This window comes from Phodopus roborovskii, unplaced genomic scaffold (assembly GCF_943737965.1).
Source record: "Phodopus roborovskii unplaced genomic scaffold, PHOROB, whole genome shotgun sequence".
Classification (NCBI taxonomy): Eukaryota; Metazoa; Chordata; class Mammalia; order Rodentia; family Cricetidae; genus Phodopus; species Phodopus roborovskii.
Window position 1 is genome coordinate 15,618,667 of NW_026126459.1, and position 13,701 is coordinate 15,632,367.

Sequence of the window (13,701 nt, forward strand, 5' to 3'; positions counted from 1 at the left end):
AGGGTAAAAGCTTACTATCTTGAATCTAAGTTAACATCTCTTTGAACAATTATGGATTTCTTCTTTATGCAGGTTATTAAATATGTTTCCTTGTATTGAGGACCAAGTTAGAAGTATATTTTAAAACCCTAGTTGTTTGAATAGGCATCTTATTACCACATTAAATTAGATGCATATCAAGGAGGTAAACAATCTTATTTCCATGAGGAATCAAATAAAAGTAGGAATTGTTTCTCCATATCATCTGAAATTTGCATAAAATGAAGCAACAATAGGAAAAATACAAAAATAAATGAAGAAAGTTGACCTCAGAAGGCAGTGTATACTATGGCTGCTTCATGATTTTAACTTTGAGTTACTGGACCATCAAATGGAGCACATTTCTGGGCATATCTGTGAGGATGTGAACAGAGTGAATGTCATTGTATAGTTACAGGACAACCAATGGGTTTCCCGGCTTGACTGACTGTGAAAGGGAAAGGGCAGAAGCATGGGAGGACCAGTATTCATCACTCTGCTTCCTCAGTGTGAACACAGTGTGGTCAGTTTGCTCACAGTCCCACACTTCCCTCTACACCACAACCACAACCACATCTATAATTTCCCTGTTGTGAGGAATTTATCTCCAATTGTGAGCAAAATAAATCCCTTTTATTCCCCCCTCCATTAATATCATCCAAGATAGGCACAGAATTATATTCTAAACAATAAAAGACCCACATCAAATTTACAGAACATAATATGTACATTGCCAAGTATGTGTTTTGGGTCTAGTATTATTTTAGCCATGCCAAGTTCCTAAAATTGGGGACATGCCATGATCTCATGCATCTTCATGATTTTTAGTACAATTTAATGTCTTGAGATGTGAGAGCCTAAAAGTATATTGGGTCAGTCAGGTGGACAATGATCCCCCACAGGGTCTTAAGTCACTTGTAAAATGGCTGACATTTATCTGTGAGGAATTTGCCTTATCTTCATAACATAAGAGTGGACAGTTTGATTTGGTTAGAGGAAAAGAAAGACCATTTCAATCCTTAAGAAAAAAACTGCCTTTTAATCTTCTCTCTCATGTTTTTTAACCATGATGAAAATCAGGCACACCTGGTGTATCTACTGCAACCACCTCAGGAGGGACAGGGAGGAGATCCACTCTTCATGCAAGTACTGGATCTCCTAGTTCAGGTAAAATTGTGGGAAGCTGTCTTTGTGGGGCCTCAGTCAGTGATAGCCAATTTGCTCCTGGTTCGTACCTGAGATGGGGATTGTGGATTGAGAAAGTGTATATCTCAAGAGAAAGACAAAGACAAAGGATAGAGTCAGCAGTCCCATCCAGTGAATACCGAACCGCCTCTAGTTTATAATACAACATTCTAAGTCTAAGGGGGAGGGGCATTGCAGAAGACTTCTAGTATCATGTATAAGAAGCAAACAGACTTCTCTAAATTCTCCAGGCATTTGGTACTTACACCTATTATCTGGCCTTCAGGGTCAAGAGTAAACACACCCAAGCCCAAGTCTGTTGTTATTTAGATAAGACATCTGCTACCAAAGCAGAAACATCCTCTAGTAGCCAATCCTTAGACCTTTTGGTCTTTTTACTTATAAAAGATGGTTTTGAACTCTCTGACATTGAGGCCAGTTGAAGTGGTCCCATCTTTATGGGCCCCAACATAAGACTACTTTGCTTTGGAGATGTCTCAGCAGCTCATCCATACCCATGCTGCCTTAGGTGATGGTTTAGAAATATCAGCTGAATGTGTTTGTGTGAGTGAATTAATGGCAGCGCAAGCAATGCCAGAATGTGTCTCCTCATGTTTTATTATTCAAGTCCATTCATATATCTGGGGTTTCTGGATTCATATAGGTCTCAACATTCATATCAGGGTGTTTTCAAATTCATTGCTTTGGCTTGAGACAGTATTTGACATTAAATTTCACAAGGGTAAATACTTTCATTTGATAAGAGGAAAAAAGAATGTTAATACTTATTCTTAACAATATCTCCCTTTAAATGTTTTGCACCATATTTGCACCATTCATATTTTGCACCATGATATCTATTAGGCACAACAGGATCATCATCTGGAACAACATCTGGAGTAGCAGGGAGCAGCACCCCTCAACTTGCAAATACTGTAGCCCCAGGTTCAGGTAAGTCTCTTTAGCCTTGGCAAATGTCTCATCCACTCCCATGCAGCCTCAGGGGGAGGGTGTGAACATTTGACTTGTATGTGTAAGATTCATGCAATGGAAGTGGTTAAGTAAATTTCATGTCACTGGATATGGTGCAAGACTGTGTCTTTTCATATACATTCATATATGTAAGTGTATGTAAAATCATATGAGTCTCTAATGAGCATTATTTCCTGTCCTAGGGAGCACAGTGACATCCTCAGGCCACACTACCATCTCTCAAGGCTCTAGTCTTTCCCCAGCTTCTACCAGCAGCAAACCAGGTAAATATAGTGGAGGAGGCTATGAGATATCAGGTGTCATTGGTTGTGTTTATCTCTATTTATATATATGGGAATTTGTGATTACAAGGATGGTCAAAGCTCTGTTTCCTCAGATATCAAATGATATGCTGGTTATATCACCTTTTATTCATAAAGGAATGCAGTGATTCCTTGTATATTTAAAGAAAGAAAATTCAGAAATGACTGCATAAGATGATGTTACTATTGTTATCTTATTCAGTAATTAGGTTTCTAATGTGTACCTTGGGGCAATGCTGACCCTGATTCCTTCTAGGAACTTAAGGACACTGAGTCATAAGGGCAAAATCTTACTATCCTGATCCTAAGTTAACATCTCCTAAAATAAATGTGAATGTTTTCTTTACGTGGGTTATTAAATATGTTTCTAATATGGATGATAAATTTGGAAATATTTTTTAAAGATGTAGTTTTTTGAGTAAGCATCTTAGTACAAAATTAAAATAGATGACTATGCAGAAGGTCACAATCATATTTACATGCTGAATGAAATAAACCCAGTAAGGTTTTACCATTTCATATGAAGTTTACAAACTATGAAACTATGAAGTAACAATAGAAATTTCATATATATATATATATATATATATACACATACATACATATATATATATACACATACATACATATATATATATATAAATTTCACATTGAACAGCAGTGTTGGCTATGGCCACTTCATAGTCATAATGTTGAGCATTTTTAAAGAAATGCCTGGACCACCAGATGGAACACAATTCTGGGAATATCTGTGAGGTTATTAACAGAGTGAAAGGTCAGTGTATAGGTATAGGACACCAGTGAGTTTCCCTGCCAGATCCACTATGAAATGGAAAGGGCAGAAACATGAAGGCATCAGTATTCATCACTCTGCTTCCTCAGTGTGAACACAGTGTGAACAAGTTCCTCAGTGTCCCATAGTTCCCTCTCCACCACTTCCACTTCTATAGCTTCCCTCTGGTGAGGAGTTTACTTACAAATATGCTCAAAATAAACCCCTTATAATTTTTCCTCTCTGTGAATATGCTCTAAGATATGTTTAGAATTGTGTGTCAAACAATACGCAGTCCCATACCAAGTTTTCAGAAGATGGGATGTATAAAGCCAAATATTTGATTTGGGTCTAGTATTATTTTTGGCACTTCATATTTTCTAAAAAATAGTGGCATGACATGATCTCATGTTTCTCATCCTGTTTATTAAAATTAACAGGCTTGATATATGGGAACCTGAGTATGGTGGAGAGCAGTCAGGTGGGCAAAGATCATTACAGGGTCTTAAGTCACTCCTAAATTGCTACCATTTCTCACTAAGGAATTTGATTATCTCCAAAATTGTTGTCTTTGAATTGGAAAAAGTGGCCACTCTTATTTGGGTAGATGAAAAAAAGGAACATTTCCATTCTTATTCTTAAGACAAAACTCCCTTTCAATATTCTTGCTCAACTTTTTTAACCATGTTGAAAAACAGTCACATCTGGTGTTTCTACAACAATATCCTGGGGGGTGGGGAACAGCTCCACTCTTCCTGCAAGAACTGTATCCCCAGGTTCTGTAAGCTATCTTTGGTTTGAAGATGTCTCAGCATCTTATCCATACCCACACTGCCTCAGCTGATTGTATAGAAACATCAGCTGAATGAGTGAGATTCATGACAGAGCAAGAGATGCCAGAATGTGTCTTACTATAATATATTTAAAGTTATTTATATATCTGGTGTTTCAATTTATATGAGATTCAATACACTAATTATTTGCTTTCCTATTAGATACCAGTGGGATGTCAAATTCATTGCTTTCCCTTGAGAAAGTATTTGTCATTAAATTTCATAAGGGTAGATACTTTCATTTCATAAGAAGAAAAAAGATCTTAATACTTATTCTTAACAATATATCTCTTTAAATTTTCTCATTCATGTTTTCCACCATGATATCTATTAGGCACAACAGGAACATCATCTGGAACAACATCTGGAGTAGCAGGTAGCAGTCCCCCTCAACCTACAAATACTAGAGCCCCAGGTACAGGTAAGTGTTTTTAGCCTTGACAGATGTCTCATCCACTCCCATGCTGCCTCAGGGGAGGGTCTGAACATTTGATTTGAATGTGTGAGTAAGATTCATAGCAATAGAAATGGTGAGGTAAACTTCATGGCACTGGATGTGGTGCAAGATGGTCTTTTCATATATATTCGTGTGTGTGTGCGTGTGTATGTGTGTGTGTGTGTGTGTGTGTGTGTGTGTGTGTGTGTAATCATATGAATCTCCATGTGCTTGATTTATTGTCCTGTCTTAGAGAGAACAGTGATATCCTCAGGCCACACTACCATCTCTCAAGGCTCTAGTCTTTCCCTAGCCTCTACCAGCAGCAAACCAGGTAAGTAAAATGGAGGAGGCTAGGGGTGTCAGATGTCAATGGCTGAATATATATATATATATATATATATATATATATATATATATATATATATGGGAATTTGATATTGAGAGGATGGTCAAACCTGTGAGTTCACAGATATGAAGTGGTGTGTTGGTTATATCACCTTAATTCATAAAGAAATGCAGTGATTCCATGTACAGTTAAAGGAAGATAATTCAGAGATGACTGCATAAGATGTTGTTACTGTTAACTTTTCAGTAATTAGGTTGCTCATGTTTACCTTGGGGCAATGCTGACCCTGATTCCTTCTAGGAACTTAAGGACACCAAGTCATAAGGGCAAAAGCTTACTATCCTGAATCTAAGTTAACATCTCCTAGAATAATTGTGAATGGTTTATTAAATGTTTTTCCTTATATGGAAGATCAAAACAGAAATCTATATTAAAGACCTACTTTGTTTGAATAAGCATCTTATTACTAAATTAAAATGGATGAATATTCAAGAGGTCATAATCATATTTCCATGCAAAATAAAATAAACCCAGTAATGTTATCTCATTTCATATAAAATTTACAAAGTATGAAGTAACAATAGGAATAATATATGTATAACTAGAGATGTTTCACATCAGACAGCAGTCTGGGATATGGCCACTTTATACTCATGACATTGAGCATCTCTAATGGAATGTCTGCTCCACCAGATGGAACACAGTTCTGGGCATATCTGTGACGATATTAACAGAGTGAAATGTCAGTGTATGGGTCCAGGACACCACTGAGTTTCCATGCTAGACTGACTGTGAAAGGCAAAGGGCAGCAGCATGAGAGGACCAGTATTCATCACTCTGCTTCCTCAGTGTGAACACAGTGTGAGCAGGTTCCTCATAGTTCCACAGTTCCCTCTCCACCACTCCTACTTCTATTGCTGCAGTATCATGAGGAATTTACTTCAAAATATGAGCAAAATAAACCCCTTATAAATTTTCCTCTCTTTGAATATGCTTGAAAATATCTCAGAATTAAGTGCCAAACAATAAGCAGTCCCACACAAAGTTTTCAGAAGATGGGATGTACAAAGCTAAGTATTTGCTTGGGGTCTAATATTAGTTTTGGCACTTCATAGTTTCTAAAAAATAAGAACATGACATGATCTCATGTATCTCATGCTTTTTACTAAAATTAACAGTTTTGGGATATGGGAACCTAAGTATGGTGGACAGCAGGCAGGTGGGCAAAGATCACCACAGGGTTTTAAGTCTCTTCTAAATTGTGCACCATTTCTAACTGAGGAATTTGATCATGTCCACAAGTACTCCACAATTATTGTCTTTGAACTTGAAAACGTGGTCACTTTTGTTTGGGTAGACAAAAAGAATGCACATTTCAATTCTTACTCTTAAAAAAAATAAACCCATGGGCTAGAGAGATGGTTCAGAAGTTAAGAGCCCTGGCTGCTCTTCTAGAGGTCCTGAGTTCAATTCCCAGCAACCACATGGTGGCTCCCAACCATCTATAATGAGATCTGGTGCCCCCTTCTGGCATGCAGGCAATGCAGGTAGAACACTGTACAAATAATAAATAAATAAAATATTTAAAAAAAAAATAAACCCTTTCAATCTTGTTTTTCAACTTTTTCATCCATGTAAAAAACAGTCACACCTGGTGCAACTACAACAACCTCCTCGGGAGCAGAAGGGAGCAGCTCCACTCTTCCTGCAAGTACTGCAGCCCCGGGTTCAGGTAAGATATTTTTGATTTGGAGATTTCTCAGCAGCTCATCCATACCACACTGTCTCAGGTGATTGTATAGAAACATCACCTGAATGAGTGAGATTCATGGCAGAGCAAGGGATACCAGAATGTGTCTTACCATTTTATCTTTAAAACCACTCATATATCTGGTGCTTCAATTCATATAAGCCTCAATATCCCAATTATTTGATATCCTATTAGGTATCAGTGGGTTGTCAAATTCATTGCTTTCCCTCGAGAAAGTATTTGTCATTGAATTTCATAAGAGCAAAAAAGAATCATAATCCTTATTATTCAGAATATCTTCCTTTAAATTTTCTCATTCATCTTTTTAACAATGGTATCTATTAGCTACCACAGGGGCATCATCTGGAACAACCTCTATAGTTGCAGGGAGCAGCAACACTCAACCTGCAAGTACTGGAGCCCCAGGTTCAGGTAAGTCTCTTTAGCCTTGGCAGATGCCTCAGCATCTCATCCATCTGAGATGCCTCAGATAAGAGTATGGAGATTTGTTTCATGCGTGTTAATATAATTCATGGAATGGGATGTTGTACAAGAGTGTGTATTCTCACTTTTCATCATGCAAGTCTAATCATATAACTAAGAATATCTAGAATCATATGAGTCTCAACATTCATGTTTTCCCATCCTGACTCCAGCTGTGGAACTGGCTTCACAATCCTCCCCAGATGTTTTGGCTCTGTTATCAGCATTCTGTGATGATCACACAATACAGTGAAAATATATTTAGTGTAGCTTCCCAGAAGCTACTTTAAATGTGTACCACACTGGACTTATAAGGTCCCACTAATGCATAGTCATAATAATTCTCCCTTATTTAAATATTTATTTGGTATTTGTGTGTGTCTGTGTATGTATGTATGTATGTAGGGGGTAAGCATGTACATAATTATGCCCTAGGAAGCCAATGCAAGGCACAGGATATCCAAAAGCTGGAGTTACCAGTGGTTGCAAGCCATATAAAATGGGTGCTGGGGACAAGTGATTCATTACTCTGAACCCATATATGCTTATTTTAAAGCCTGGTTTATTCATTGCCAAGTATAACACTAGAAACTTTCAACACAATTAGATCTATCACAACCTTCAAAGCAAGTAATAGAACAATATGAGTCAAACTCTTTCTTTCAAAGGCTACTTCTTTAAGCAGAAGTCTCATGTTTCAACTCAGCAGTAATTTTAGTCTAAGTAGAGCTATAGGTAGACAAAGTATTGAAAGAGGTATGCTAATTGGATATTAGCACTATTTACAACTCAGTGGTAGTCCTTACAATCCTTACAAGGTCTGATTTCATTTGAAATAGGTCCTTTACAAGTCTGTCAACATTAACACCACTCTGATATGTGCTATGAGGATTATTTACCATGAGATAAAAAAATAATGAGAACAAAAATCTCATTGCTGGTACTGACAGTATCAGAGCCTGTCCTCTTCAGACTTACTGGCAGCAGCTGGTTCTACTGCTCTGAGGCTGTGTGAGTTCTTATCTGTCCAGGTTGCCATTGTGCCCACATTTTGTACTATCCCCACAAGAGAATGAGCATATATTGTAACCCCTACTGTCTAGTTTGTTGGGGGCAAATGGAGAGTTGGTGAGAACCTCAGGATCATGCTTGTGAGCAGAACAGGACAATGAGTGTGAGCAGAGAAGAACCTTGTGTAAGAGCATAGCAAAGCCATGAGTATGAGTGCAGAGGGGCAATGAGTGTGAGCATAGCAGGACCAGGAGTGTGAGCAGAGCAAATAAGAACCATGAATTAGCGCACAGCAAGACCACAGTAAGAGAGTAGCAAAGCCGTGAGAGTGAGCACAGCAGGACCAGTTGTGTGAACAAAGCAGGGCCATGATGTGAAGACAGCAGGAGCATTAGGCCAGGGAACCTCTCACTGTGATGCCCCCAAAAGCACAACAGAGCTCCTAATATAGGGTTGAGATGGGACCTAGATCAACTGTGTCCAAGACTCAGATTGGGAAAATGAGGGTAAGGGAAGGTAAACAAGGACAACTTGAAGGAACGAATGTCATGAAGGAATGACTCAGTGATTGCTTCCTTTACTGTTTATGCACAGGCACAAGTGGGGGAACAGGCACAGCAGTGACTGGAGCCACTGCAGAAAGCACATCTGGAAGAACAGGTACTGAGGGATAGGGCACGGTGATAGATAAGCAAGGAGGGGACCAGAGAGCTTAGTGTCCAAATTCCGTCAATGACAAAAGCTTTCCTGGACATTTGCCATGTGGTTTCCTGTGTGAGGCTAGTTGCTCCATAGATGAGAAAGAAACCAAAAGTATTTGCTGATTCTGAGTGCTGAACACCACCACCCCTAATACAATACCAGGCCTTATTAGCTTTTATATTTGAATTGTACTGCTTTTTAATCTTTCACCGTTGCTTTACTGTATCATATTACATTTTCTGCTTCTACTTCCTTGACTGTTGAAATGCCCGTACAGATATTTAGGAAAATAATTATTTTTATTTTGCAACTTATCAGAGACAAATCTAGAATCATCAGGTGTCACCACAGCAACAGACAAAGGGAAAGAAAATGGCAATGGCACAGGATTCAGAGAAGGTAAGTCTCTCAATGACGTACTAAGTCAATTGGAAATATGAAAAAATAGTATAATGAACTATTGATGTACTTACTTGACACCTCAGACATTCCCTGTTAACCTTACACTCTTATCTTGGAAGTTAATCAACATTAATAGCTGGGTGAAGATATTCCTGTGAGCAGAGATATTAGTAAATGTGTAAGATTCAAGAATCATTAGAAGTCATATTATGAAGATTCTCCCATTATGAATCTGTGCATGAAAGCTCACAGCATCCCATCACTAAATAATAAAAGATATTATAATATGCGCTTGTCCTTGGGAATTGAGTCTATGAAGTTCTGATGTAAGGATGATGTAGATACTTTGCAGAATAATGCTCACTAATAAAATAATTTGTTGTTAAAATAGAATTCACACTTATGGTCTTAGGGTTGCTATAGCTGTGATGAAACACCATGGCCAAGGCAAATTACAAAAGAAAACATTTAATTGTGGGCTGGTGTACAGTGTTAGGGGGTTACTCACTGATCCTCTTAGCATGAACCATGAAAGGAGGTATGCATACATGGTGTTGTAATAAAATTGAAGGCTAACATCCTGATCTGTAGGCAGAATGGAGGGAAAACTAAACTTGGACTGGCATGGCCTTTAGCTACCTCACAGCCCAGCCAGAGTCACACAGTTGCCCCAACAAAGCCATACTTCCCAATCTTTCCAAAATAGTTCTAAATGTTGGGGGCCATTCTTGCTCAAATTATCAAACAAAGGAACAAAGTTTAAGAATCTAAGTAATCCAGTGTCCTCTAACTGATTATAATTTTAAAGTAATACCCATGAACCTACATTTCCTAAAGTCTGAATCAGGTTATTGGTGTCTTATGAAAAACTCAATCACTTGTGCCCTTTGATTATCAGGCACTGTCAGTGGTGATGAGGGGGAGATGTGAAAGTGGGTTCCTGGCTGAGAGCATCACAGGTGCTTCTTACAAGAGTGAGGTGTTAAGACAGAGCTGAGAGCTGAGCCCATTCTCTTAGGGAAACATCCAACTGACACAGTAGGGTAGTATTTCTCTGTTGAAAAAGCTTGGGATTTTATTAATTTTCTTTTTTTCTTTTCTATTGACACTGGCCACAATTTTAAAACATAAATCTTGGTTTGAATTTCTGTTATTGGTCCTTGGCTCATGTGTTTAAGAAGTGTAGCTAGATCTAGATCTACATGCTTGAGTTTGATTTGTGAATGTGTTCTTTCCCAGTTCAGTAACCAGGTTTATGGCCTTGAAACATATCTAATTATATCAAGAAGCAATAAATGCAGTTATATAGGATCTGAACAAAATGAATATTTTATTTGTGTCTAGGGTTCAATTGCTATTTTCTCATTAGTAGGTACAAATGGTCCCACTATGCCAATTCGGACTGAAGGAGAAGCCAGCTCATCCAGGTCACAAGGCTCTGAAGCTACTACTCTAGGAACCTCAGGTGATTCCAGACATGCCCTGGGGTGTCATGGATATGTTCAATCAGGAAAACATCAAGGCTGTTGTGAACATGGTGGAAAGGCAGGCCATGATGTTTGATTGCATTTTCCAGAATCCCTTTCAAAGCAGCAACACATTACAATCACTGCTCTTGTTTGCCAGGTTCAACAGGAGCATCTGTAGGAACCAGCTCCGGAGCAGGCCAGGAAGACTCACCTGGAACAATACCAGGCACTGCAGCCACCAGCTCTGTCACACCATCAGGTCAGATGGCGACTTTAGGGGCTGGGTCAGCACTTGGGTTTCCAAGGAGACCCACAAAGATGACAATTGTAAATTTGAATGGCCTAGGATATCTTAAAGGACTTTGTAGACATCTCTAGCTGTTGAACTCCATTCTTCTTTCCATAGGAACAAGAGGAGGGACGGATGCAGCCACCACTGGAGCTGCCGAGAAAAGCACACCCAGTGGAACAGGTACTGAGGGGCTCAGCAGAGGGAAAGGGGGGCAGGGGATTGGTGAACTTGCTGTTCATAATTGTATCAGTGGTCTGGTTTCCTGGGATTTGTCTCTAGGTTTCCATTTGCTTTCAGATGTTCTAGTTACAAGAGAGAAAGCAAAAATGTTTAACATATTTATAATACTGTATGTGATAATGAATGGGATATAGAGAAAGGAAAGGGGATGATTATCTCCTCACTCTTCAGAAATGATAGATTTTTATATTAATAGAGGATATAAGAAGAAAGGAGGAAGGAAAGCAGGGAGGCATGGTGTGAATGATATTGTGGGAATGAAGAAAGGCAAGATCATAAGATTCTAAATATTATGTCATCCACCACAATGCTTATTTTGAACAGAAGAATATTGTAATGGTTGTAGTCAGAAATAGCGAATTTAAGGTGGTCAAGGCTATCATTCCCTAGTGATGTTTCAGGTCCTATTCTTACCAATTTTTAATGAAGAAGGTATCTTAGCACTTTAAGAAAATATCTCACTTCATATTATCTTTGGCTGACCTTTCCCCACTGATCAATTTCAGTCTCAACCAGGGCATCTGCTGCTTCAGCCTCTGTAGCAGCAAGTGTCAGCACTCCAGGAGAAGCAAGACCTGGAGCCAGGAGTTCTGGTGTGATTTGATTTTCTGGGGTGATGGTTTAGCCATGACTCTCACCGCCCTGCTAATAGTGTGCTCACTTGTTCAAACTGACTCAATCCAAATTAGAATGAAGAGCTTAGGAGAGCCAGAGGGCAGTTGCTGTCTTTGGTTTAATGGAGTATGTATAACTATTTATAGCAGTGGTAGAAGGACCCTGAAGATCCTAAAACCTGCCAGCTTTTCTTCATTCTAGTTACCAAAGTGTGTTGTTTTCTCCAGTAATCCAGTTTTATACATGTCTGGTAAACCCCACTGAGACATAACTTCTGTTAGTTCTTTTTATTCTTTGTTAAGTTTCTGACCAGTGGTTCTGTCTAGCTGTGAGAGTGGGGTATTGGAATCTCCCACTATGAATGTGTGAGGTTTTATGTGAGCTTTGAGTTTTAGTAGTGTTTCTTTTATGAATGTGGTTTCCTTTGTATTTGGGACATAGATGTTCAGATTGAGACTTTGTTCTGATGGATTTCTCCTGTGATGAATACAAAATGACCATCTTCATCTCTTCTGATTGATTTTGATTTGAAGTCTAACTTGTTAGATATTAGGATAGCCACACCTGCTTACTTCTTGGGTCCGTTTGATTGGAAGATCTTTTCCCAACCATTTATCCTGAGGTAATGTCTGTCTTTGAAGCTTAGATGTGTTTCTTGTATGCATCAGAAGGATGAATTCTGTCTTCATATCTATTCTGTTAGCCTGTGTCTTTTTATAGGTGAGTTGAGACCATTAATGTTGAGGGAAAATAAGGACCATTGATTGTTAATGCTTGTTTGTTTTTTAGAACTGTTGTTGGCTGTGGTATTGTGGTGTTGTGAATATATATGCACTGCTTTACCCTTTGTTTCTGGTGAAGTGGGATTATCTATTGCCTATGTCTTTGTGAGTGTAGTTACCTTCCTTGGGTTGGAGTTTTTCTTCCAGAACGTTCTTTAGGGCTTGATTTGTAGATAAGGATTGTGAAAATCTGGCTTTGTCACTAAATATCTTGTTTTCTCTGTCTATAGTGATTGAAAGTTTTGCTGAATATAGTAGCTTGGGCTGGAATCCGTGGACTCTTAGTACTTGTAAAACACTATCCAGGACATTCTGGCCTTGAGAGTTTCCATGGTGATGTCAGGTATAATTTTGATAGGTCTGCCTTTATATGTTATATTTTTCCTTCACTGCTCTTAATATTCTTTCTTTATTATGTATGTTAGGTGTTTTGATTATTATGTGTTGAAGGGTCTATTTTCTTTGGTCCAGTCTATTTGCTGTTCAGTATGCTTCTTGTACTTTCATGGGTATTTCCTTCTTCGGATTGAGAAAGTTTTCTTCAATGGTTTTGTTGACTATGTTTTCTGCACCTTTGAGCTGGGCTTCTTTACCTTCCTCTATGCCTATTATTCTTAGGTTTGGCCTTTTCACAGTGTCCAACATTTCCTGGATGTTTTGTGTTAAGGATTTGTTGGACTTAAGATTTTCTTTGGTCAATGAATCTATTTCCTCTATTTTATCGCCTGAGAGTTTCTCTTCCATCTCTTGTATTCTGTTGGTTATACTTGCATCTGTAGTTCCCAATCATTTGCCCAGTTTTTCTATTTTCAGCATTCCCTCAGATTGTGTTTTCTTTCTTGTCTCTATTTCAGTTCTCAAGTCTTGAACTGTTTCTTTCACCTGTTTGATTGTTTATTCTTGGCTTTCCTTACTTTCTTTAAGAGATTTGTTCATTTCTTGCATTTTTGCATGGTCTTTTCCTCTATTTCTTCCAATTTTTTGTTTGTTTTTTCTTCCATTTCTTTAAGGGATTTTCTCACATCATCTTTGAATGCCTCTATCATTTTTATGAAGATACTTCTAAA

General features: G+C 38.3%; 1 protein-coding gene across 1 annotated transcript in view; it reads left to right on the plus strand.

Annotated features, from left to right (window-relative positions):
• Positions 1-13,701, plus strand: part of Muc19 (mucin 19, oligomeric) — a 206,712-nt gene that overhangs the window by 85,096 nt on the left and 107,915 nt on the right. Inside the window, exons 67-76 of the mRNA XM_051189114.1 lie at positions 2,068-2,154; positions 2,379-2,459; positions 4,438-4,524; positions 4,793-4,873; positions 6,534-6,620; positions 6,984-7,070; positions 8,727-8,792; positions 9,153-9,233; positions 10,863-10,964; positions 11,112-11,177. Of these exons, the coding sequence (XP_051045071.1) occupies positions 2,068-2,154; positions 2,379-2,459; positions 4,438-4,524; positions 4,793-4,873; positions 6,534-6,620; positions 6,984-7,070; positions 8,727-8,792; positions 9,153-9,233; positions 10,863-10,964; positions 11,112-11,177 (825 nt within the window). The remainder of the gene's footprint in view (positions 1-2,067; positions 2,155-2,378; positions 2,460-4,437; positions 4,525-4,792; positions 4,874-6,533; positions 6,621-6,983; positions 7,071-8,726; positions 8,793-9,152; positions 9,234-10,862; positions 10,965-11,111; positions 11,178-13,701) is intronic.